General features: G+C 39.3%; 1 protein-coding gene across 6 annotated transcripts in view; it reads left to right on the forward strand.

Moving 5' to 3' along the window:
• rbfox1 (RNA binding fox-1 homolog 1) overlaps positions 1-25,813 on the forward strand; it is a 227,617-nt gene that overhangs the window by 174,054 nt on the left and 27,750 nt on the right. For 5 of the 6 annotated variants that reach the window (XM_084744732.1, XM_084744733.1, XM_084744731.1 and 2 more), the window contains exons 4-9: positions 216-269; positions 1,485-1,577; positions 8,898-8,958; positions 10,507-10,560; positions 13,823-13,955; positions 22,031-22,070. In XM_084744732.1, the coding sequence (XP_084600858.1) occupies positions 216-269; positions 1,485-1,577; positions 8,898-8,958; positions 10,507-10,560; positions 13,823-13,955; positions 22,031-22,070 (435 nt within the window). The remainder of the gene's footprint in view (positions 1-215; positions 270-1,484; positions 1,578-8,897; positions 8,959-10,506; positions 10,561-13,822; positions 13,956-22,030; positions 22,071-25,813) is intronic. The other variant, XM_084744735.1, reaches the window with a different exon arrangement.

The following is a 25,813-nucleotide window of genomic DNA, read 5'->3' on the forward strand; positions in this document are numbered from 1 at the left end:
TCAAATTTTAACCCCGTTCTTGTTACCCAGTACCTACATATATGTATTGGTAGGTACTGTGCTATTACAGTGTTATTACAAAAACATTACACCATAACCCCTGAATAGTAACACAGTATGTTGCGGGATGTAATCTTAAGTGTTACCATTTTCTGTTTGTCACTATATTTAAGAAATAATCACTGTGTTTCCCTTATTTGTTTGTTTCTTTACAGCAATTTGGCAAAATCTTAGATGTGGAAATCATCTTCAACGAGCGCGGCTCTAAGGTACATTGTGTTTTCTGTTTTTTTTTTTTTGTTTGTGGGTCTCTAAATAATTTTATTTTACTGTTGTAATAACTGTTGCGGACACTTCGGGTCCAGAAGAATCAATCAGCACACAAGTTTATGTTGAAGGAACACAGTTGGTCCCACTTCTTTGTGGTCTGGTCCTTGACCTGAAATAGTCGGGTAAACACGGGTGCTAAAGGTGATACTAATTAAAGTTCTGTTCCATTCAGGTCAAACAGAGCCGAGGTGCTAATGTGCATGTTGGCTCACTGAAAGGGTTCTGCTACAGTAAATAGAACAGGACCTTAATTACTATCATTGGTAGCATCTGTGTTTACTCTTCCATTTCATGTCAATATGGCTGCTGTGAAAAAGGACTGTTGATATATAAATGTTAATTTATATATTCTGTGATATTCTTTGTACTTTTATTAAGACAGGAGAAACTAAGCAGATTTATTTCAAGATTGTGCCTCTCATCACTCCATCCACAAACACATTAGACCTTTCTCAATACAATTTTTCCAAAGTTTTCTTGCTGACATCACCAGCTCAGCAAACCCAAAGTTAATACTGTACATTCATGTAGAAGACCGGAACATCAGCTGCATGGGAGCTGGTCCTGGATGCCGCTCAGATCAGAGTACAGGCTAGCTTTAGCAGCGGCACTCCAGCCAAACTCGATGTTTTGCCTGGAACACGCATCATTAGCTTCAGTCTTTTAGCATGCAGTCATGTATGTACTCAGGTGTATATTGAGGACCCATTAGCAGGGTTCCCATTTCAAAAGGAGTCAGGGGAAGACAGTTTTCAACCAACTCACAGAGCTAAATTTCAGCCATTAAAATCAACCAGCCAAGAATGAGAAACCCGCTTCTGCCTTCCTCTGTCTGAAATCTGCAGGCACCCAGTGTAGTACAAACAGAAATGTACATGCATCCAGTTTAGTTGTGATGTATATACGGCCCTTAAATTGCAACCAAATACTGTATGTGCCGTGCTAGAATGGAAAGTAAGGTTTCCACTTATCAATTGATTTGCTCTTTTTTCCAGACCTGTGTAAAACTATTGGATATTGGTTAACAGAGAATACTGAAGTGGAAGCTCAACTGTGTTATCTGCTGTGCTCCTATTAAAATCAATGTAATGTTGAGTATAACATGTAAAAAATAATGTGCATGTTGTTCTTGCCTCTTTCCGTCCTGCATGCAGGGTTTTGGGTTCGTAACGTTCGAGCATAGCGTGGACGCCGACAGGGCCAGAGAGAAATTACACGGCACCGTGGTAGAAGGCCGTAAAATAGAGGTGCATGTTCTCAAATATTTCTTTCAACCTCTTCCTTCTCCCTGTCCTCCTGTTCCTCTTTGTGTGTGTGTGTTTGTATATTTGTGTGTGTTTGTGCGTGTGAGCATCTGACAGTCTACCGCCACATCCCACCTTGCCATCTTTCACACAACATCAAACTGTCCGTTCGTCCAAACCTCATCACTTCCTTTTCCTTGTGCAGTTTTATTAACACAAATAAATGTTAACGTATAACTAGTCAGACATTATTGTTTGTGAGAGAGTTCGCTTGTTTTATTTTTTATTTGTTTACTTTACTGTTACTTTTTCCTGTTTTACTTGATTTTGTACTGTCAAGGAAATTGACCTTACCAAAGGTTTAAGAAGGTGCAAATATTGCTTTGGAGTTTGGCCATAAATGTTACAAAAGAAAAGATGTTCTTAAATATGTTCAATGAAGAGAGGAGCTTTCCCCTAGAAAAAGTCCTAAAATCTTTCCTATCCATGGACAGAGGAAGTACTTAGGAATTTGATGACACCTGGAGAGCGAAATGCAAGGTTCACAACTATCCTGATTCAGTAGCATGACGATACCTAAGTGATATTTCAATGTCTTGTGTCCACTTAGACCAACAACAGCTAGACACCACCAGACTTGAAGCATAACTCTGTCCATTTTTGACCTGACTATCAACATAATGATGTTAATGCCTTTAATCAGAGCTTGTGTACAGAGCTTTTTCCACCAAACACCCAACAGAATCCTCATCATCCATTCCAACTGTGGGCCATATTGTAGACTCTGCATGGTCCATACTAAAGTCTGAACTATGTAGAATTTACTGCATGGGCTGCACTTTGGAAGTCTTACAGACAGCACTTTGGTAGTCACAGGTTGGGGCTTTAAGGGGCCATTTAAGCTTAAAGTGTTTTTTTTTTTTTTTTTTTTTTTTTGAGCACTTTTGGTTTTGTTCCAGTGTATAGCATTGCAATTACAATCTTCCATTGCTACTCCTACATACCAGGCCTGTTGTACTTAGAATATATAAAAAGGCTATGATACCTGTCACCACAGCAAGTCTCCTCCATCATTAGGTCCATCCATCCACTTTCAATCATTTAACTGGGTCATGGTGGCAGCAGGCTAAGCAAGGGGGCTCAGAAGCCCTTCTCACTAGCCACATCCCCCAGCTCTTACTCGTAAATCCTGTGGCAGTTCCATGCCAGATGATATATGCAAGCCCCCCAGTGTATTCTGGGTATTTCTTTTGGTGTCCTTCCCAGGATACCTACACGGGAAGGAACTACTACTACTCCGAACTTCATGCCAAGTTCCTCATTTCATTTCTAAAGGTGAAATCATTTGTTTGGTCATCACCCAAAGCTCTTGAACATAAGTGAGGTTCGGGATCCAGAATAAGTGGTAAATGGAGAGCTTTGCCTTCAGGCTCAGCTTCCTTTTCACCATGAGAGCTCCCTCATTGACAAGAGCATGGGATACATGAATTCAAGCCATATATATCTAGCCAACAAATAGCAAGCAAAGTTTCTACCAGGCCTTCCTTCACTATGACTAGGAAGGTCTGGTAGGAAGGTCTTTTCGTCACCACTTATTGCTTATGACAGGTGAGGGTGGGAATGTAAATTGATGGCAAATTGGCGGCTTTGCCTTCTGGCCCAGCTCCCTTTTCACCATAATAGTGCCTACCTTACAGCTGATGCCGCACCAATCCACCTGTCAATCTCATGCTCCATCCTAACATCACTCGGAAACAAGACCCTGAGTTACTGCAACTCACTTTCCGCCCTGAAGGAGCAATACACTATTTTGTGGCAGAGAACCATTTGGAGCCACTTGGAGGTGGTGACCATCATCCCAGCCACTTCACAGTCGCTTGCAAACCACCTCTGTGCATGTTGAGGGTCACGGTCTTGATGAAACCAGCAGAACCAGCTTGAGATCCTGTCCGTGGAAATCATCATCATCATCATCATCATCATCATCATCATCATCATTTTAATCTGGTTCTAGACCTCAAGACTGTCTGAGAACATCAGCCATTTTAAGGCCACAAACAACCACATGAAACAGGGACCATGTTGTCACCTCTGTGCCTACTCTCCCACTACTTTCTATATTTATTTCTGAACAACCCTCTGAGCACAGGTATGAAAACATCTGTGTTCCCAAAATACACACAATCCCCATGGCGACAACTTTGCTTTGTTCCAGTCTTTACCTCCACTCCTTTTTTGAGTCATTTATGACAAATGAGTCGGGGACATTGTTTCTTCTGTTCCCTCAAATCAATGCAAAAAATCTCATCAACTTCCAGGCACCGCAGTTTGTCCCAACTTATTAATATCCTACATGCTGGATTTTTTCCCTTCCCGCAATCCTTTTCCTATTCTATCCTAGTTTATTGTGCAGCTCTGGCAGCTCATGGCCGTTATTTCTTAGCCACAATAGTCCAGCTATGGCAGTACAACGTGTGTTTTTGCAGTTGACCAAACCTCATTTGTTGCCTGCGCCATGAGAATTTTTGACAGAACCTTTTTTTAGGTTATTATACAGATTATGTAGTAAAGCCATTGCATTCACACTCTTGTTGCATATTATCCAAGTGCAGACCAGCTAAAGCTTATTTCAGCTGCCAAGAGTCAGAGAACTCGCATCAGCAGTATTCACCTTCACAACCCCCATGTGACACTGTGCACTCTGTATATCTAGACCCACTAAAGAGCCAAAAGCTGAACTGGGCAATTATCTCTCCATCAAGCTTGACAATTCAAAAGTAAAGGCTTCTACTCCGACCATATTCTGCAGTGGTAAGCTTCCACTAGAGCAAGGAACATACTGTATTCCGAGGTTTAGCCCAAGGTCTATGGCACCGCCAATGTCACTCTTTCACAGCTCTCAACATTAAAACCTTGCAACTGCACCATACTCCTGTTACATTCTCAAAAAAGGCAGCTGCAATTCCTTCCCTACATAGTGATCGTAATAGTCATTACTGACATAAACCCTACACCCTCCATATTAGCAGGGGGTTTTCTGATCAGTTTGGTTTTAATTGGTTATGTAATGCTGTAAAACAGCTGCGCTTTGCTCGCCATTGAGTCAGCTGGGTGTATGGGTGGGACCTCGATACCATGGCCCAAAACCCCGATCCCTACTGCACAGACTCTGGCTCCAAATGACGTCACCAGCACAAGATGACAGCGATCATAACCGCGATATTTTGGCTTCATTTTTGCACAATAGGAGGAAGTGAAAATGGATCATCAATTTTTATTTACAGTCAGTTCTCTGAACTCTGAGCTCAAGCTATTTGCACTCTTACACTTTTATTTCTGGTATTGATAGGAGATCTGTGTCTGAATCAGGAAAAAAGCATGTTAAAGCAAGCTGTGTAGACACACAGAACACATTTCAAGTGCAATGCTATTGAATCAAATAGACCGCATCTGCAACAGCCATCTCCACATTTTGTTGCTGTCTCAAGCTGCCAGTCAAATATGGATGAGCTTGTCTGCTGCAAAAGAAAAATATCTAGAGCCTGTACAGCAGCATCACTTAGCAGGCGTTCAGACCAAAAACAGCCCTGTGTTAAAACAGAACAAGGGTCTGTCTTGGTGGGGGTGTGTTGCTTTGACTACCAGTGAGACGTGAAATAAAATGAAATATGATCCAGGAGGCCAGTTTGAGAAACACATCCATGGAATCAAAGGTTTATCAGACCCCTAAAACATTGCACAACGATTTATATAACTCAGAGACAGGATTTTGCTGCTCTGTAAACTTATCACAGTGGCAATCATCTTATTTTTCATCACTACAATCCCAGACTAGACAGTACAAATACTGTGTTCTTGTTACAGAGTAATCCTCAAGGAATGCGCACAGATGTTGATTGGCCACAGCAGCACCTTGCAGGATGACGTCGCATTACATTCCTGCAAAACTTGAGCCGGGTTCAACATCTTTGCCTGACAACCCTACAGCTTTTTTTTTCCCGAAGCCCTTTGCATTGGCAACCCCCGCTGAGCTGTCGGACTGGCCTCATTCAAATGTATGAGGAGGCTGCATTTTTCCCCCGCAGGGCTGAAGTCGATCTGAACGCACTTTGACCTGCGACGCACCATGTTTGTTGACAGCTCTGCCAGCTCTGCTTACCTAATTTGCATATTGAGATTCAGTCAGATGTCATTATTTAGATTCAGACCACATGTTCATACCGAGGGAAAATGTGGTCTTAGCCAAACCATCAGCTCAAGGTATTCCCTCAAAGCCCCATTGCAAGATCCTCTTTTTGGAAGTGAGACACGGAGAAGCCTTCCAGCCTTCTCTCTGGATTGCTGTTGCTGCCTCAGCTGCCATACTAGGAATCAAATACAGGAAGCCATCCCATATAAATTCTGTCCTGCTTTTTATGACGGGCTTTGTGTCCTTACATTTCCAACACAAAAAACTTCCTCTCAGATCAGTAAAGTTTAAACAAAGTATCAAATCTAACATGGCTCAGTTTTTCAGTCTTGACTTTTTTGGCTAGCTCAAAGCTTAAAACTTAGATGTAGTAAAGCGCTGTGTCACTGCCACATTAGCTCGTTCTCATTCCCAACTCGTTTAATACAGAAGTTTTCTCTCCACCCATTGGTGACTCTTACAGACGTGCACGGTACAGTGGCACCTGAAAAAGACTTTCGAGTGATGTCAATATAAACCCATCTGTGGCTCTAAGAGATACACTGTGGCATTCTGGTGGTATAAAGAGCAAGAAAGTCCAAATCTGGAGAAACTGTGGCGGACAGATGGCTAAAACAAATGCAGGACTTTTACCCAGAGGGCCAAGGTTTATGCCTCATGTGCAAACCAAGATGATTTATTAAAAATTTTAAGGTGCATAACATTATGTGCATAACCTCGTTGGTGTCACATGATATGCTTAATGTAATATAACATGATCATATCTGAAATCTACCAAAGTAATTTTTATGCCTAGACTCTGGGTTCGCAACCTTTAACATCAAAAGAGGCCAAATTGTTTTTTTCTAAATTTGTCTGGAGGCACAACTATTGAATTCTGTTATTTTCCTCTGAAACTTTTTTGGGGGATTTTAGCCAGCTAACTTCGGGTGACCAAAATAGCTACCTGAAAATTTTAGCTGTAGGGGTCTGCAACATTTTCCATCAAAATAGCAATTTTTGGCCACAAAAGATTTTTAACAATCTGTCTGGAGCCATAACTATTGAATTCTTTATTTTCCTAATCTAATTTAGGAGGACCAAGACTAGCCACCAAAAAAAATTAGAGGAAACAGCACTGAGCCATAGATGTATGCTATGATGCATATTTTGCTTGATGAAATATTAAACATTTTCCTAGTTGTCCAGTGGTCATCAGTTCAAGCCATTAGTTGACTAGTTGTTGCCCGTTTATGACAAGCCCCCAAGTCTAATGACAAGCTCCTGAATGGAGATTGAGGTGTTTTTTTTTTCTTTTTTTTTCACAAATAAGTGAAACTATGTTCGACTAAGACTTTTCTCACCAACTAAATTTTTCCCTTTTTTTCATGTATTGTTTAGGCTACAGATTTTTACAACAGAAAAAAATATAAGAATCACTGTAGGCCTAATGGGAAATGAAGATTTAGTTTTGAAAAAAGTAAAAAAAAAAAGCCACAGGGAGCCTCTGGAGAGAGACAGAGAGACAAAAGAGCCACATATGTCAGGTCACTGATCCCTGGCGTAGACCTACCCAAACTTTGACCATTTCGCAACGCTAACCACGTGTTTATAAGGCTGACAAAACATTGGTATGTGACGGGGTTGGATGAGAACAGGGTGGCCACAGTGCTCAACAAAGGCGTGCTAAAGCAATGGCCCAGGTCACATCATGAATATGATTTAGATGACATTTAAATATTTTTTTTGTATTTTATTCCAGATCAATGACACTATGTGTTGAAAAAAAAAAAAAACAATTCTCTGGGTGCCAGAGTGTTCACTAGTTCTTTAGGACTCCATTTGAGAGCTGAGCCAATATGTAATTATCCCTGCAGTTAAGCAAATGAGATGTTTTTTGTCCAAATCAGTGTGATGGATGAAGACAGCTTGTTTGGACGGAATGGTCGGAGTTATGCTTCAAGAAGCCAGCTAGCTGCTTGTATAGAGAGAGCTGAAAGAGAGAGTTTGTGCAGTGGAATGATTGCAAAGTTTTCTTGGCCACCTGAGTAAGATGCTGCTTATTCCTCTCTCATCCCCTCCTCCCCCACCATCCTTCCAACGGTAGCTTGTTTAGGGCCCCATCCAACACAGTTACAGCGGTAACAGTACACAAACAAGTGGGCGGGGCCAAAAGGTTTGGGAATGGTAAGTGTGGGCGAGCAAGCCATTCTGCCAGCATTTCCTCTCTCTCTTCCTCTCTCTTTGGAACGTTTGCAACGCTAAAACTCACGTGACATTTCTTTTTGAATTGTGGTTGAGTTGATGCTGTATATTGACATACATATTTTCTTGCGTGTCGGCGTGCGTGTCCATTCACTAAGTGTTCTCCTGAAGCTGCGTGTGCGAGCGATACTGACTGAGATATGAATTCGTTTGCACATCTATCTGAGATTGTTGGAAACCCATTTATTAATTTATTTCATTTTATAAGACAATGCACCCTTATTTTAATTTACCCTGTTAGCTGTTGTTTGAATTTGGAATGATTTGATTGGTTGATTGACTGACTTGGTTGGTTTATTTGAGTACATCTATTTTCTTTGGTTGTTTTTTGATCTTAATAATTTCTCTTGCAATGAATTAGAGAGGCTGTTGTCTGAGTGTGAATGCTTTGTGTTGCTTTCATCACAACAGTTCTCCTCACGTTTTAAGGTTGACTTGATGTTGCATAATGCTCCCAACATATCCTCTTCTCTTCTTTCCCCCGATGACATTTTCTTTGTGTTTTTTTTTTCTCCCCCTCCTCCTCCCCACCGCATGCATCTATACATTTACAAAACATAATTTTGCCAAGTGCATCTGTTGTTTCTTTACTTTTGTCTGTATGTTATTGAAATGTCACTATAATTGGGGAGAGCATGCTGGAAAACGTCATAAGATAGAAAATATGCAAATGAGAAAGAAAACTGATTTGTTTTGGATGTGTTTTTAAGTGTTTCTGAATGCAATTTCGAAAACACACAAATGACATGGGTGTTTGCCATGATACAGTGTACTGCTTTCTTTGTTTATCACATTAGGAACCTATGCATGCAGATTTACTCTGACAAGTGTAGCACCTACTGCTAACATCTAAGTGTCATAACTCATGGACCTCTCTTTATCTGCTGTAGGTCAACAATGCAACAGCCCGAGTAATGACAAATAAGAAGACTGTCAACCCTTATGCAAATGGTAAGGCCAAGTCAATGTTTACAATGCATCTGAAAAGTATTCATGCTCCTTGTAATTTTTCAAAAACATCCTTATATCTAAGCAACAGAATAATCGATTGCAAATGATTCCCAAAACGACATATAAGACAGTTAGAGAGAACCAGTGTGACGCTCATGGTTTAGCACTTCCTCCTGCATGGATTTTCTAACTCTTTATCCTGCTCCCTTGTTATTACTACTGCCACTAGAGGGCGCCGCCTAAAAACAAACATAGCTGCTCACACAGATGATGCACAGATAACCTATAAGGTTGTTTTTCTGGTGAGGATGGACTGAACCTTTCATGTTTTATTGTTTTGTTTTTTTATTCAATTTAATGTGTTTTTTTTTTTTTTTTTTTTTATCAGCAGAAAGATTCTTACATGTCAATGTGAAAACAGATCTCAGCCACGTGATCTAAATTAATTACAAACGGAAATTACAAAATACATTGTTGGGTAAATATTCACCCTTGTAACAGGACACATGGAAATCACCAAAAGTGGTGCAGCCAATCAGCATCCTAGGTGGGACTACTGGCAGCTACAGGCGTGGTTTAAGGTGTGATGAGAGCAAGAAGCAACTCTCAGTATTTTGCACCTTTTTTTATAGGAAAATCATTATTCCACCACTCTAAAACAAACCAATTCAAGACTGAAATGTCATCTAAGATAAATTTAAAGTGGAAATTTAGATATTTAAGTTTGTTTTTACATATGCGACCTGCTCTCACTATAATCACTTGTGTTTTGCAAACAGTTATGAGCAAGTGAGCATTTGTTAATAATTGTCTTTTAATTTTTTTTTTCACTAAAATAATTCCTGGGCTATCACAATTGTATGATATATTGACCAATTCAGTTTATGTTGACTGAGCTGTTTTTGTCAACCAAAAGGCAAAATGAAAATCTTCCTGTTTGAGAAAAAAATCCTAAAAGCAATGAACAACACTTGTTATTGTTTCTAAAATGAAAATTATTGTGATCAGTGAGTTTTTTATAAATGCCTGACATATCAAATATGACACAAACAAAACATATATTATAAATGCTATAGTGGTTATAGTGGTTTTTGTGTCAAAGGGTCCAATAAACACTTAAGTTTCAAAAAATTTTAATTTTCTGACAATTATTTCATGTGTCAGGCTTTACAGGGTTAAAACCAACAGCTCATTAACAAAAAATATATAAAATTTATATAGTATATATATATATATATATATATATATGTGTGTGTGTTCTATATTACTGTTTCACTATCATGTCTTGAAAATGTAATCCAGGCAAACACATTAGCATTTGAAAATGAGCTGTATATGAGTGTAATTTGTATCAGGCACTATGTAATGTCTTGACATGCAGACATGTCAAGAGGTTTACACTCTCAGACTGCTAATTAAAAGTTCATGTGTCCTAAATAACCTGAACACATTCCTAGAGTTTAGTCAGAACAACCAGGGCGTAAAGACTAACCCCAGTAAAACACTGTCCTCTGTTCTGTCTCTTTGTCTTCATCTGTCTTGTTTCAGGCTGGAAGCTAAATCCAGTGGTCAGCGCTGTCTACAGCCCAGAATTCTATGCAGGTAGGAGGACGTGCCCTTCTCCATCTGTCACCATCTCCTTTGTCGTTATCTTCCTCCTCCTCATCCGTTTTGCTCTTCAGTTTCTTCGACATCTTCATTTTCTCCTTCTCCTCAGCCCCCTCCCTTTCGTTTTAACCTTCGTCACCTCTCCCTTTCCCTCCTCTTCCTTCCGAGCAACATGCAACCAGGCAAAGTCTGTTTATAGCCCCAGAACTATGCTGAGTCGCACAAATGCGACAACAGACTGTCATCTCTGCTGCAAAACAAACACACATTCTGCGTCCCCCACCGCCACCCGCAAGCCGTCTTCAGTGTTTCCCTCCCCCCACTCTTAACCACCGCACAGCCCCCCCCCCCCCCCGGTCCTGTCATTAACCATGGCCATTAAGGTGAAAAAATACCTGGATTTTGTGATAAGAGGAACAGAGACAGATAAAAGAGTGTGGCAGAAGAGGGGAGGAGTGAAGGAAAGCAAAGGACAAGAGAGAAGGAAATCTAATTGTCCATTTCTGCAAGGACATTAAAAGGTATGAAATATATTTTGTAAATTAAAATCAATATTTTCAATTTCTCCAGACAGTCGTTTGCCTAATTCACCCCCACGTTCTTTTAATTACAAAATGGCTCTGTATTGATTTACCTTTGTTTCACCTTTCAAGTATCCAAAATGCCATTGGGGCATGTGTGTATGTTTTGCCTGTATGTGCACATTTGTACAAGTGTGCAAGCTTTTCAGGCTTTGTCCGTATTAGTTAATTTGTGCTATTATATCCGATTAATAGCTTATGATTGCAGCCATTCACTATAGAGGCCAGGACCTGTTCTTGTGGTAATTGGTTCAGATGTTTTGATAGCAGAGCAGATTAAGATTCAGAAGGCGGTGTTAAAGATTCACCAAATTATCACAGCAAATGTCTTTGACTACTGTCAAAACTTTCAAAACAGTAATAAAATAAAGATTGATTTTGTTTGCAGACTTTTATAAACCATACTCCTGAAAATATATTCTGCTTCTTTGGATTTGGAAATGCACTTTGGGTGGAAACAGCTTGAGTCGCAGAAATCTCAAATCAAGTTTCAAGTCCATTAGGACAAGTTTACTGACCCTTTTCCAGACAGGGACCCATCAGTCCAGCAGAGCAGCAGTTTGCATTTCCATTAGAACAGGGCTGCCCACTTGAAGGTGTGTCTTTTACCTGAAGACGAGCTCAAGGAGGCTCAAGCTCCTCCTAAAGTCCTGTGTTGTTTAATTATTTAAACGCTTCTATTTTTAAGGAGCACAAACAGGAAACATTTTCATAGGGGGGGTGGTTGGACTTAGCAGTAGCTTGGTAAACAACAAAACAACTTGGTAAAAAGGTAAAATAATGCAGAATATTAAAGATTCTGTTGGAAGCTACAAGTGTACTGAAAGTTAAACATAAAGACACTTTAAGAAACTTCTTTCTCTCTGCTCTCCTGCACACATATAAGCTGAGTATCACAGCACTCGCTTGTTTGAGGAGGAGAAGGGAGAGTTGTAAGGGGTTGGCTGTGGCTGGAGAGACATCATTGCAGCCTGCTTGGAGCGCGTCAGGCTTGCTTTGGCCCCACACCAGAGTAGGTCCATCTCCGGTGCGGCTTAGCACAGCTCAGTGTGCTGAAAGTGATAATGAAAATGCAATTCTGCGCGATACAGTTTGGCTCATTGTGGCCAAAAGTGGAGGTGGAAAAGGCCCATATGTCAACTCACAAGACTTCATACATTAGCAGTCTTATTTGCCTAATCTTCATGGACAACCACAGGCTGAAGGAAACTTTTAGTTTCTTGAAAAAGTAGTTCCTGGGACTAACATGTCCTGTTACTTTGGGTGTCAGCACAGCTCAAATCTGTTTGCACAGATTGGTATTTGTCCAAACAGACTTAAGATGTAACTTGAGCCATGTTTCAACCCAAAGTACCTGGAACTTTTAGTCCCAGGTGCTACTTTTCAAAGAATCAAAAGGTTCCTTCAGCATGTTGTTGTCTGTTTCCGTTGTAGTCTTTTGACTACAAAAAAAAAATTAGGCAAATTAGGCGAATATTAGGCAAATTACTATATACATCTGCTGTATGACAAAGCAATGGCTGTTTACACATCATTTTTCAGGTGTGGGGGTGTGGGATGGGGGGTGTTGTTAAATAATGCCCCCAAAAATTAATGTAGACCCTGGTCCCTGCAATGGAAACCCACTGAGTCTTCAAAAAGTTCCTAGTCCTTGACTTGATTTATTCCTATAGGCTCCTGGGGGGGGGCATAGGGTCACAACCACACTACGCCTTGGGGCAGTGATTTTGCGGTTTCTGCAGCCAGTGGGTTTTACAGGGTAGAGTTGCTAGCTCCACCCCCAACCCTCCTTCCTTTATCTGGGGTTTGGACTGGCAAGTTGGCCCATAAAGGACACCTTGGCAAAGTTTTCCTAGTCCTCGCGGAATGTTTTCATAGTGTAAACGCAGCTTTAGAGCTGCCCTGGAGCTCTGGCGTCCGTTTTAGGCGGTAATAGTGGTAGTCGTGGTAAACATGGACAGCCTCTTTTTGACTATTTTCCTGAGTTGTTCTCTTATCTGTATATGGCAAGCACTCCTTTTCATATAAGCCTTATCAACAGCAGAGTGGAGTAGTGCTTTGAAGAGTCATCAGTGTGACTTTAAGGGTAGCCAGGCCACTCGGTCCTAAAATCAAGGTGACAAAAGATGAATAGGAACAATTACCAGCCCCACTCCTCTCCTTGTCTCTCTTTGAGAAACTCTTATCCTTTGGCTCAAACCTTCCATTTTTCATCAGGTCAATGAATGATTCACTGTTTCTATTAGCATTTTATTAGATCTCCTTTTTGAAGAGATGTATAATTAGGGTTGGAAATGGCACCTCGATCTCCTTCTCAACCTTCACTCACCCCAGCTCTCAAATTAAGCTTTGTGTCAGTCGTCCTCCATTAAGATTAATGATAAGTTAATAACAATACCACTGCAATAGCTCCACTCCACTGCCACTCTCTCACTCTCTTTATTCTTTCTTTCTCCTCACACTTTTTTTTTTCACAACTAGAAATAAGGGGGATACTTTACACATTCTCTCCAGGATTCATATGCTAATGTTAACTACAGGTGTACACCTCTTTATGCTATATCTTGCATTGAACATGACTTAATTAACCTGGCATAAGTCGAAATTGTACGTTGTTTTCTTGGGGACATTGTGACATTAGGGTCGGTGGCCATCTTTGTGTCTTTTGTCTCCAGTACCAGGTTTTCCCTATCCAGCAGCCAGTGCAGCAGCAGCGTACAGAGGAGCCCACCTACGAGGTCGAGGACGGACCGTGTACAACACATTCAGGGCAGCTGCTCCGCCTCCCCACATTCCAGCTTACGGAGGGTGAGCATCCTTTCTTGCTCTTGTCCTGCTGTCATGTCTCCTTCCTTCTTTGGTCTCTCTTTCCCTTATTCCAATGGCAAGTCCTGAATCTCTGTGCTCAGAGTCAGCGGAGCGGTGCATGCCAGCCTCGCCTCACAGCGATAACACACTCCCCCACTTCCACAGCATGCTGAATCAACCAACAGGCATGCTCCAAGACATGTGCCTTTTGCACGGACTCATGGGAAATGACTGTCAATTTGGCCTTGTACTGTGGTGTCATTGAGCGAGGCTGTGTTCATGGTGGAATGGGAGGTCCTCCACTTAAACCTAAACTGGAGTTTACCCAGTTTCCAAAAAAAAAAAAGAAGAAAAAGGAAAGAAAAAAAAATCTTCCCAGGCCCGGCAGCAGCTCTGGCTGAGCCTCCATGGTTGAGTGATCTGGAGACGAGCCAAGCAGAGCTGTGTATTGTGGGCAGTCAGATCTGATTTGCCATTATTCTCTTGGTTCTTTTTATTTATTTTGCTCTTTACGACTGCAAGCAAATGGACACCAAGGAGGCTGGCTGGGAGTCTGTTCAACGATTTAAGATTTGTCTACTGCTCACACTAGTCAGCTTTCCAGGGCATATTCTAACCTAATTTCCAAGAAGACTGCAAAAGAAAATGAGATATTTTTAAATCCACAACTGTTCTAAAATAAAAATAATAACATAAGGAGTCGAGTGCATCAAGATAAACAGTTGGTGGTGCTAATTCTCCAGTCTGTTGCCATTAAACCATCCCAGAAGAGGGCGCAACAAGACGACATAATCAAAACAGCGCCAGTCAACGCTTGTGTTGTGAAAAATCAGGTGGCAATAATGATGGAAATGTGACATTTCTCTCATGTATTAACAGTAACAACAGTGTCAACAATCCACACCGATCAGATGTTTTCATCTGTCACTGTCTCTCATATGTTCAGAGGAGCAGAGACTTGTGTTACACTGAAGCCACGTGCTTCGTTTATTTGCTACATCTGGTTCCATTGCAGCTGCTTTTTATTTCACTCATACATCAGCATTTCCACCTTAACCAAGCATGAAAAATCGGTGGATGAAAACATATTTTCTGCTGGTAACTTGGAACAATAGTTCAAAGTGGGATGCATTTCATATTTTCTAATTATGCAAAACAAATTTTGACTGCAAATGTGTATTAATGCCATTATTATGGCTAGCTGATTAAGATATTATTTCAATATTTAATTTACTTGAAACAATTACAACCAGTTGCCTTCATCATCTGCATGTGCTTTGTGCTTTATTGTTCCAAAGTTAAAAAAACAAACAAAAAAATAAAAAACATACACAATCTGAAAGGATAGTTTATTATTTTTTGTTTCATTATAGTTAAAATAAATATAAAAGTTGCTCTGATAAAGTAAGAATAATTAATTAAGAACAATGGTCCACAAATATTTTGTGCTATTTCTAACACATTTCCATTTACCCAAATCTCCAAAACAAATTTGTATATCAATATAATCTAAATATAAAAATGTTTTTGTTCCTGTTTTTGCAGTGTGCAAATGCAAACGACTATGCATTAACTGTCTTTACTTAAAGATAAGAATCTTTATTGTAACAGTTGTTTTATGCACAATATTTGCTTTTCATATGTGAATATTTGAAGTTTAGAGTAAATTATCAAACAACCGCTGTTACTGAAATAATGCTATAGTTTTAAATCACAATGACAAACAGCAACAACTAAAAGAACTACAACAAGGAGGAAGTGTTGAGTTTGTATTAACATCAAACAGTATCAACATAAAATGTAAATGCTAAGACATAAAATATAACATTTCAAAATAAAAGCCTGCTCCAGTGTAAGCCTGTTTTAAATAAATATATTCAGTAGAGGCATTTATTTGTGAATCAGTTCGTTCTCGCTCCCAACTCGTCAATATAGCAGCCTAGTCAGTGTCTTGTTTTGTCCACAACTCAAAGATATTCAGTTTACTGCCAGGGAGGAGTAAAGAAACCAGAAAATATTCACATTTAAGAGGCTGAAATGAGAGACTTTCTTTTATTAAACACAGAACAGTTAATTGACTCATTAATCCTGTCTTAATCTTGTCACTTGAAACATAGGTCCAAACACGTAGATCCACAGTACGTCCATGTGCTCCAAGTTTGGACCAGTTTTTCAGGTGTTTCCTATAATTTATTATAGATTATTTTCATTATTGATTAATCTGTCGACAATTTTTTCCATTAATCAATTAATTGTTTGGTCCATAAAATGTCAGAAAATGGTGAAAACACAAAAAAATTTCCACCCAGTGAAGCAATTTTCACTACAGCTCATGATAATGAATTGACAGCTGTGTGCACTGTAGGATATTGTTCTTTATTTTAAAATTCTAATCCTACAAATAATCCACATTTTTGACTAAATGTAATGGTAATCTGATTATGTCTTTTGACCTGTAATGGAAAACAGTTATCTTTTTCTGTATCCAGATTACATAATGCTGTTATGTGTAATCTGTTACTCTCCATGCTTGTAATATAAGTACTAAGTACTAACTAACTTGCGTAACTTAACTGTAAGTTAACACACGTGACGTTAAGTTAAAAACAAGTTAATGTTGACTTCAGACGAGATGAACGGTGGTCTCCTGGGATAAAGTCCTGTCTTTGTTCACCTCCTCCACATGCGGATTCCTTGCTACGTAACCTGACTTTGACAGCACATAAAAACATAATGACACAAGAGGAGCGAGCGGTACCCACAGCATCGTAGTGTGAAGCACAGGGTCACTGATCGAGCTGCTGTATCTTGCGTGAGAATGGGCTGTGAGAATGATATGTCATTAAACCAGTGCATGAAATGTCAATAACCCAATACAATTCATGCTCCATCCAACGCAGGTACTTCTGAAAACAAGTGCTTTCTGAATACTACCTTCATGCAAGAACGCTGTCGCTGTGAGCATCTCTAGCAGCATAGAAACCATCACATAGGATGAGGAAGATAGGTGTTTGGGTGAACACTCGGGCATGGTATTGACAAAGAGATATGTGCTACAGATTGTACTTTCATTAACGCTGCTGCACCGCTTAATTGCCCTGGTGGCAGTCGCATGGTGAATTATTAATGTGGACCGTGATGTATTTTTATTAAAACTGTCTCGAGTGGCGACGAGCCGACTCCAAATCAATCCTGTGACACAGCTAGAATAACCAAATTTGTGTGTGTTCATAAAGTGTTCCTTCATGACTGCAAGGCCGCCTGACATGACAGCCTACACTCTTAGAAATAAAGGTGCTAACTAGAACCACAAAGGGTTCTTCAGCTTGTCCTCATAGCAGAACCACTTTTGGCTTCTGTTAGAAGCTTTTTTAAAGGTGCTACTTGGAACCCTTTCAAAGAGTTCTACCTAGAACCCAACATAAAGGGTTATACCTAGAACCATCTATGAAAGGTTTCACCCAGAACCCTCTATAAGAGATTCATGTTCCACATTGAGCCCCTTCTGGGCCTCCTGTCCAGAACCTTATGCAAAACCTATATAGAACCCACTTTCTCAGGATGCCAACAAGAACCTACCCAGGGGGTTCTAGTGAGAACCTTTTTATATTCCAAGAATTTTATCGAGAACACACTCGGGATTCTACGCAGAACCCTTTTATATTCCAAAGGTTTTTTTTTTTTTTTACCTAGAACTCACCTGGGGGTTCTACCAAGAATCTTGTCATATTCCAAGAATTTTATCTAGAACAAAGTCAAGAGGTTACTACCCAGAACTGTTTTATATTCCAAGGGTTTTATCTAGAACCCACCTGGGATCCCTACTGTGAATCTTTCTCTATTCCAAGAATTTTATCTAGAACAAAGTCAAGAGGTTACTACCCAGAACTGTTTTATATTCCAAGGGTTTTATCTAGAACCCATCCTGGGTGTTCTACCAAGAACTGTTTTATATTATGGTACAAAAAACCCTTGATGAAAGAGTTCTTCAAAAATTTCATCAATCCTTAAAGAACTCATTCTTTCAAGAGGGTTCTTTGGATAAAAATGGTTCTTAATAGATCCTTTAGTCTTAAACAGAATCCTTGATAAACCCTTTCCTCATACAAGGGTTCTGTAGAAGCAAATGGTTCTGGGTAGATTGTCAACCTCTTTGGAACCTTTATTTCTAAGAGTGTATGATATCAATAAGCCGATACATGAATGTAGCTGTGCTGCAGTCCTACAGAACACGTTCTAATGAGTCGAGCGGCTCTCTGGGCCACCTTGACATTTGCCAAGTTACTGATTAACAGATAGCACAAATGGCGTGAAACCGGTCTATTGGCTGCTGAAATTGGAAGTCTGGACCTCTAAGGAAATTTTCATGTTAAATGGAACTCCATCATAATGCAGGGCTGACAGCCGCGTCCTGCTCCTTTTATTGGAAGCTAGATGAGGGTTGCTTCCTCTCACGCAAACATGCACACACCGCACAGAGAGGGAGGTTTTTAATCTCAGCACTAATGGTCACACAACGTGCTCCTGTCATCAGATTAGGAATTCCACAGCAGATCAGGACAGTGGAGTGGAGAGTGGAGAAACATGATCAGATGTCTTTGTCATGCGTTGTTTCAGTGATCTTATCTCTAGCAGTAAGTATAGTAACACTTTATCTGAAGGGGTGTGCATAAGACTGTCATGGCATCGTCATCACTCACTATCGTTCAGTCAGTAATGTCATTTTCAGTGCAAGGTCGACGTTGTTTGAGATGTCTTGAATGATGAACCTGACTTTAATCAAGCCAACAATGTCTTTGTCATGACAGCTTGACAGTGTCAAACTGTTAAACTTTATGTTTTAACATGACATTATACTGTCATATGTGGTTGATTTTGATACTGGCCATCATGAGACCTTTATAAGTGTGTATAAGATGACATAATTGACTAAATAACACATTCATTAACAGAAAGACTCCGTCATGTTCATGACAAGTGATGGTTATGACAGTGTCATGACAGTCTCATGCACACCTCCTCAAATAAACAAGTATTAAGATGAGCTAACATGGGTGTTTAAAGATACACTCCTGGATTTTCTTTAAGTGTTCTCAGCTGACTGTTGATGTTTTGAAGTTTGACCTTAAAGTTCTCGTAAAAAGCAACATTAAATGTGTGTTCTGAGTTTGTCACATCACAGAAACGTGTTATTAATAGTGCTGTCAATCGATTAAAATATTTAATCGTGATTAATTGCATGACTGTCTGTAGTTAATCATGATTAATCGCAAATTAATCGCACATTTTTTTGGTTTGGTTCAAAATGTACCTTAAAGGGATATTTTTCAAGTGTTTTTAAATGTAATTCAAATGTGACTTTCTTAAATAAAATACATTACCCAAAAACAATGACAAATATTGTCCAGAAACCCTTAAAGGCTCAGCATTTGGTATAAAAAATATGCTCAAATAATAACATGATAAACCCATCAGTCCATCAGGCACAGATGAGCATATTGACATTAAGGCCAAAACTAAAAGCACTAAAAGCTTCAATAGAAAAGTCAGTTGAAGCTTCTATGAAACTGCAGGCTTCAGTTTTAAAATTCAAACATCACAGAACCAGCAGTATTTTAGGAAAAGGTTACTATTTATATGTATTTATTTATTTATTTTGTATTATTGTTGTTAATAATAGTTTATTTCTCTAATAAAAATATCACGCTGCGTGATATTCATGTTTTTGTATTAAGACAACAGGATCACTTACATCATTTACAGCAGACAGCAAACTGCACACCGACACACACCACATTATTAATGCATTAACTTTGACAGCCCTAGTTTTTAACCAACCAGTAACAGAATGTCACGTTTTCTTTTACACTGACTGTAAAAAATGAAGATCAAGGTACAAATGGCAGCAAGGTGGTGCAGTGGTTAAGCTAGGCCCCATTTTAGGCTGGGCTTTGCAGTGTGGAGTTTGTATGTTACAGTGACACAAAGAGTTATATAACAATCTTAGTAGCTCTGGAGGCTCTTTTCAAGTCAGAGAGAATAAAACTACATGTTATTGTAATGATGTCATAATGATGTCATCGGGGTTATCACAGCTTGGGCTTGGAGAGTACAAATTTATGACAGAAAGCGTTACAAACTGGACGTAGGGAATTTGAAAGACATGGGCGCTTACCATGCAAGGAGGGTGTGACAAAAAATTCTATCAAGTTGCATCATGGGAAGTGTAGGATCCAGTGTTTTTTTGGAGTTTGTAACATAGAAGAGACTAAATATCAGGATGTTTGGCTTCCATTGCTTCAAGATAGCCCTTTGCCAAAAACAAGGAAAGGGTTCAGTTCCGGTTCACACACCTAATTTTGAACCCATCAGAGCCTGCAGACCAAAATAAATTGGTTTGGAAGCTGAAACACTGGACCCCAGCTGGAACCAAAATTATCTACTTATAGGTTTTCCTGAAGTGTGAACCAAAGTGGCCGTGTCTGCAATGACACATCCGTCGGAGCTGACTTGGGTTAAACACTGTGAGGACAAAAAATTTTGAACTTTGTAGTATTAAATTATGTTTGATTCTGAGTGCTCCACCTAAGTTTGGGAAGTTATGTCTTTGGCAGGTGCAGGAAAGGGTGCCAGTTTCTATGATTCATCATGCACTTTCTATGGCTATGCGGTTGTTGTTGTTGCTGCAATTGTTACTCGGCCAATTCACTGTTGAACCTGATTGCATGTTACCTTTCCAGATCCGCAGCTCTGAACCGTCACTGTGAGTCCTCTGGTTTTAGCCTGTTTTGATTGACTTTAGCCCAGCTCACAGCTGCTAACTAGCTGCTAACAGTCCAGATCAACTCAGCTGTGAAGGATGCAGAAAGACGCCATAGTAACTTTTTTCTTCTCCTCTGTTGCGTGCAAACATATCACACAGTCTTTCAGCAACTATACTGCAACCTGAGCTGAGCTACACACTTTACAGCTGACTAAAGTAATGTAGCTAATTTGGAAAAAGGGTAACTCAATCATAGCTCTCTGTCTGAGTTGTTTTTTTTTCTGGTATCTGTACTTTACTTGAGTATTTATTATTCTTTTACTTTTACTTTCGACAGTTGAACACAGATATCTGTACTTTTTACACCTTTTAGTTTGTTACTTTAGTTTTAATGCAACACGAAAACAGCAAAAAAGACATAATAATGACAAAAACAATGTAAAAGACGTAACAAGACAAAAACAACATTAAAGATGTAACAAGCAAAAAACAAAGTAACAACACATAACAAAACTAAAACGATGTAACAAGATGTAACAAGACAAAAACAAGATAAGAGGTGTAACAGGACAAAAGAGAGGGAGACTCAACCATGGAGAAAAGGTGAGATTCAATTAGCTTTGCACAGAAACAGCTGGTAGAAATGTTTTTTCTGTGGACTACTTTTATGCTTTGAGTACATTTCAGAGCCTGTACCTTTTCACTTTTACTTGAGTAAAGAAGTTGAATCAGTACTTCTGCTTTTACCAGACAATTTTTTTTGACACAAGTACAGAATGTGTGTACTTTTGCCACCTCACAAAAATGCAAATTTGAACTTTGCATACACTGAACATAAGAAAACACAACATAAAACATAAAATATGTTATTAAAATATAAATAGATAAATATTTTTCCCTACTCTCCAGTGGTTTTCACAATCTCATCATGCTAGAAAAATCAATGAATGCTTTATTTTTTACTTAACATACAAACCCAAACCTCAATGTAATGCTGCTGATTGGATTTGTAGCTGCACAATAATCATAAACATGCAAACATACCTAGTGAGACAGTGTTTTTGGACCTTCCCAGCCTCCTTACCCAGCCATCAGAGAGCAGAGGGGGTTGCCTGCTGTATTCCCCCTTTGCCTCTCTTACGTCTTTTCTTTCTTTCTTTTTTTTTTTTTTTTTGGGTTGTTCTTTGGATTGTGGAGATGGGGGTTGATTGGTAGCTAGCCCAGTGCCTGCATGTCAACATGCACTAATATGGATGTTTTTGTTTTATTGTGTGTTTGTTTGTCTGTTTGTTTGTGTTTGCATCCTCTGCAGTGTTGTTTACCAGGATGGATTTTATGGTGCAGATATTTATGTAAGTATTATTTACTGGTATGACATTGCATGCTACACCGCCATCTCCGTGGTTTCTGCCCTGTTGCTACGCACATGCAAGCCCCCGCCCCCCCTCCGACCGTCCATACTCATACATGGCTTCACATTGAGCTCGGGGGAGCAGATAGCTGCTTGTGTCACAGCCTGCAGGTCAGATTATGGCCCCAGCAAAGAGACTACAGGCTATAAACAATAACAGGCACTGCGAGCAAGTCACGACCTGCACGAGGCCAGACACACAAAACTGCTTTTTACAGGTGCAAAAACACAGAAAGTTCTGCTGCTAACCACAAACACAGGGGTAAGAAAACGATGAGTCTTTAAAAGTCTCCAAATGATTTATTTAGGAATCTCTTGATTATTGATGTCATGATTTAATTCAGTATCAACTGATTCAATAACTGGAAAGAGGCACTATTTTTAGGCTCTGACTGCAGTGGACTGTGTGCCAAACAACTCACGCGTGTTGTTAGTCCACTGAATATTTGCAAACATTGTTTACTGCAAAAATGTGGAAGCTACAATCTCCTGCCTGTGTAATAATAATGAAATGATGTGGAAAAATAATTACAGCAATGCAGCTCTCTTATTACAGTGCATCCCTGGTAACATTTCCTGATACAGAAATATAATTATTTCATACAAAAAGAAAAACTAGTAGCAGCTTCTTTTTAAAAATGATAATCCAAATGAATATAGCAGGGGCTCCCCCAAGGAGGGACCAGGGGCTTGGCGGGGTTGGGGCAGACGGTGATGCATTAAAGGACTACAGGCTACAAACAGGTTACAGGCTGGCTATGTTATTTCAGTCACATGAACTACTATGAAAGCTATACATTACTGAGTTAAAATAATGATAACTAAAAAAACAGAATATTACTGATTTATTAGGTGCTTTTCTTCTAAATCAGTAATGTCTGTAATAGTTCACATGAACAAAGCCAGCCATCTGATGCCCCGCCCCTAGGTTTTTGAGATTTTCAGTTGCCCCATCTGGCCATCCCTGTGAAAAATGTTTGGTGGTGTGCCACTGGAATGTGGAAATAAAATAGTTCTGGAAAGGTAAACTTGGTGGCATTCCTTTTAGGATAACTAACCCTTTGCTAAGCACCGCCCTCCTTAGTTACTGTTGCTATGCCTGTCAAGCTTTCCATTCTCGCATTGCATATTTACAGTTTACGGTGCTAATGTTGGCAGATTTAACATCGAAATTGGGAGTAATTGTTGAAACGCGAGGTTCCTTAGAGAGGTCAACAAAAGCAGCTTCTCATCTCTAGCTGATGATCGTAGATTTTGTCAGCTAAAATGACGACTCTCACTAGCATATTTCATAAGTGTAGCTGGCTAATGTTAGCTAGTGCTAAATCCTTGAGACAGCTGAGAAGTCCGTCTCCAGCTGTTGCTTTAATGTTTCCATCTGTTTTAAAACAAGAACCCTGTTTATTAAGAGTATTAAACATGTAAATGTACCTCACAGCTGTGTACATGATATAACAATAAGGTAAAAGACTGAGCTAAAGCTAGCTTACACCTCAGCAAACACTGGTCAGATGGTGAAATATGATGGGTAAGCTATATCTATAAGTATATCTAGAAACACACTCATTAATGTGAGAAAAGGAAGCGCAGCAATCGGATTAGTGCAGCGGACCTTGAGACGGTCACTCAGCCAGACCAGCCGGACCGCCAACGCCCTAGGAAGAGAGCCAGGACAAGAGCAAAGCCAACCCAGCTTAGACCTCAGAGAGCGAGCCAAAGAGAGATGAATCGTCGTTGGCCCCTCTTTGATTCTGCACCAGCCCACATCCTCCACCTCAAACCCCCACCCCCCAAACACATAACAAATGCAGATGCAGTGGTATCTAACAAGTTTGACTGGATGTAACATTCCTGCTGCTAGTAAGCTTGTATTAGTTAGCTGGACATGCTAACATACCCAGCTTTTGTTAGAGCAGATAAAGACAAAGATTAATCCAGTCCTCACAGGTTTGCTCCTGTGTTTCACATTTTTGAGAGACAACAAAAAAAGACACCACCATCCAGACTCATGACACACTGCTTCAACATGTAGAGAAATGCAAAGCTTGACAGGCTTGGTGGCGTCCTAGTTACGGTTTCTAATCCTTGAATACACAGTTGCTGTTTGGAGGCGGGGCTGCGCGAAGGGGCAATTAAACAGCTATTTCATAAATAAATAAACAAAAACAAGGACTGCGTTTTGAGGAAATAATAATGATCTGCTTTTATTCTGAAAGTCAGATGCACAGCCTGGACAGTTTAATTATCCATGCATATGGTTTATGAATGTGTGTGCTTGGATTAATAAACTGTGTAATTGCGTGACTGTGATGAATTATAAACCTATAAACCTAAACTGGGCACATATATACTGTAGTTACTGATGAACATGAACATTTTTCTTATTATTTGATCCCTATAACTATTTTGATAAATTATCATATGATAAACTAATTATATAATATGTAGCCTACTAATGGATGTGTTTGGTATGTTAAAAAATATAAAAGGTTCAATGTATAAATATATGTTTTAAAGATAATGAAATAGATCATCTCATCTTTTCTATAACCTCATGCTCTTTAACAGCTTAATTTGTACTCAATTCATGAAAATGTTCAGTTTGTGGTTCAAACATTCTTCTCAAATCTGAATGAGAGCAACATTATCTTATCTGCATATTGACATTCAAATCTCTGTGGCCACATCTTTCATTTTCATGAATGTATTCATTCTCACATCATTAGGTCTCTTGTAAAAGAGATTGTGATCTCAGTTACACTTATTAAATAACACTTAAGTAACATCAGCGGTTTTAACCCAGTGACACGAGGACTTAAAAAGCTAATAAGATGCATGAATATGTGGTGAAATCTTTTCATTTTTAAAATGTTAGTCCATTCAACAAAAATCATATACATTGAACTGTTTCAGGTTTGAGAAACATGACTGTCCTGACTCTTTTTGTGGTTACTGGGGTTGTAAATTTCCATCAATCAGTGGTAATATTAACATCATCATCATTATTTATTTCCACAACAACACAATAACATATTGCAAATACTCTGACAGCATTATAGCCTATGAAACATATAAAGATGTAAAGGCCTACACATATATTCTTGAATATCAGATAACATGGTGCATGCTCACTGGCAATTCTGCTATATTTCATATCTTTATTTGATATTGGTAGATCAATAACATTTTACTTGATCAGTCAAATTCTTAAAGGCTGCTTAATCGATCAGCCATTAATCATTATCAATCCTAGTGGTTATATAGCTCAAGCGTAGACAAGATGAAAAATTTAAAACAATAATTCTAATAAAAAAATAAGCTGTGAAGGCATCAGTGATTTGGAAGACTAAAATTTGCACCAGTTTTCACAAAAATCAAGGTTTTCCAGTTGTTACAGGCACAAAATTATAGTTTTCACAAAGATCTGTGACCTGCTGACTCGAGTCCATTCAGGAAGGTGTCATGATGGAGAAATAAGCCAAACATTTCTCCTGAGCTCACTTTGTGAAACACACTCATTATGTTCTCTGTAATGGGCCGCTCTCTAAATGCTCACTTTAAAACCAATGCTTGCCTAGAAGGTTGAATAAATGAGAAATCTCAGCATGTTTTTAAAACTGAACAGCATTAGCGTTTAAAAAAAAAAAAAAAAACATTCAACAACACTGGTTTGGTAATTCTAAC

Source organism: Lutjanus erythropterus, chromosome 19, assembly GCF_056507025.1.
Source record: "Lutjanus erythropterus isolate fLutEry1 chromosome 19, fLutEry1.hap2, whole genome shotgun sequence".
Lineage (NCBI taxonomy): Eukaryota > Metazoa > Chordata > Actinopteri > Lutjaniformes > Lutjanidae > Lutjanus > Lutjanus erythropterus.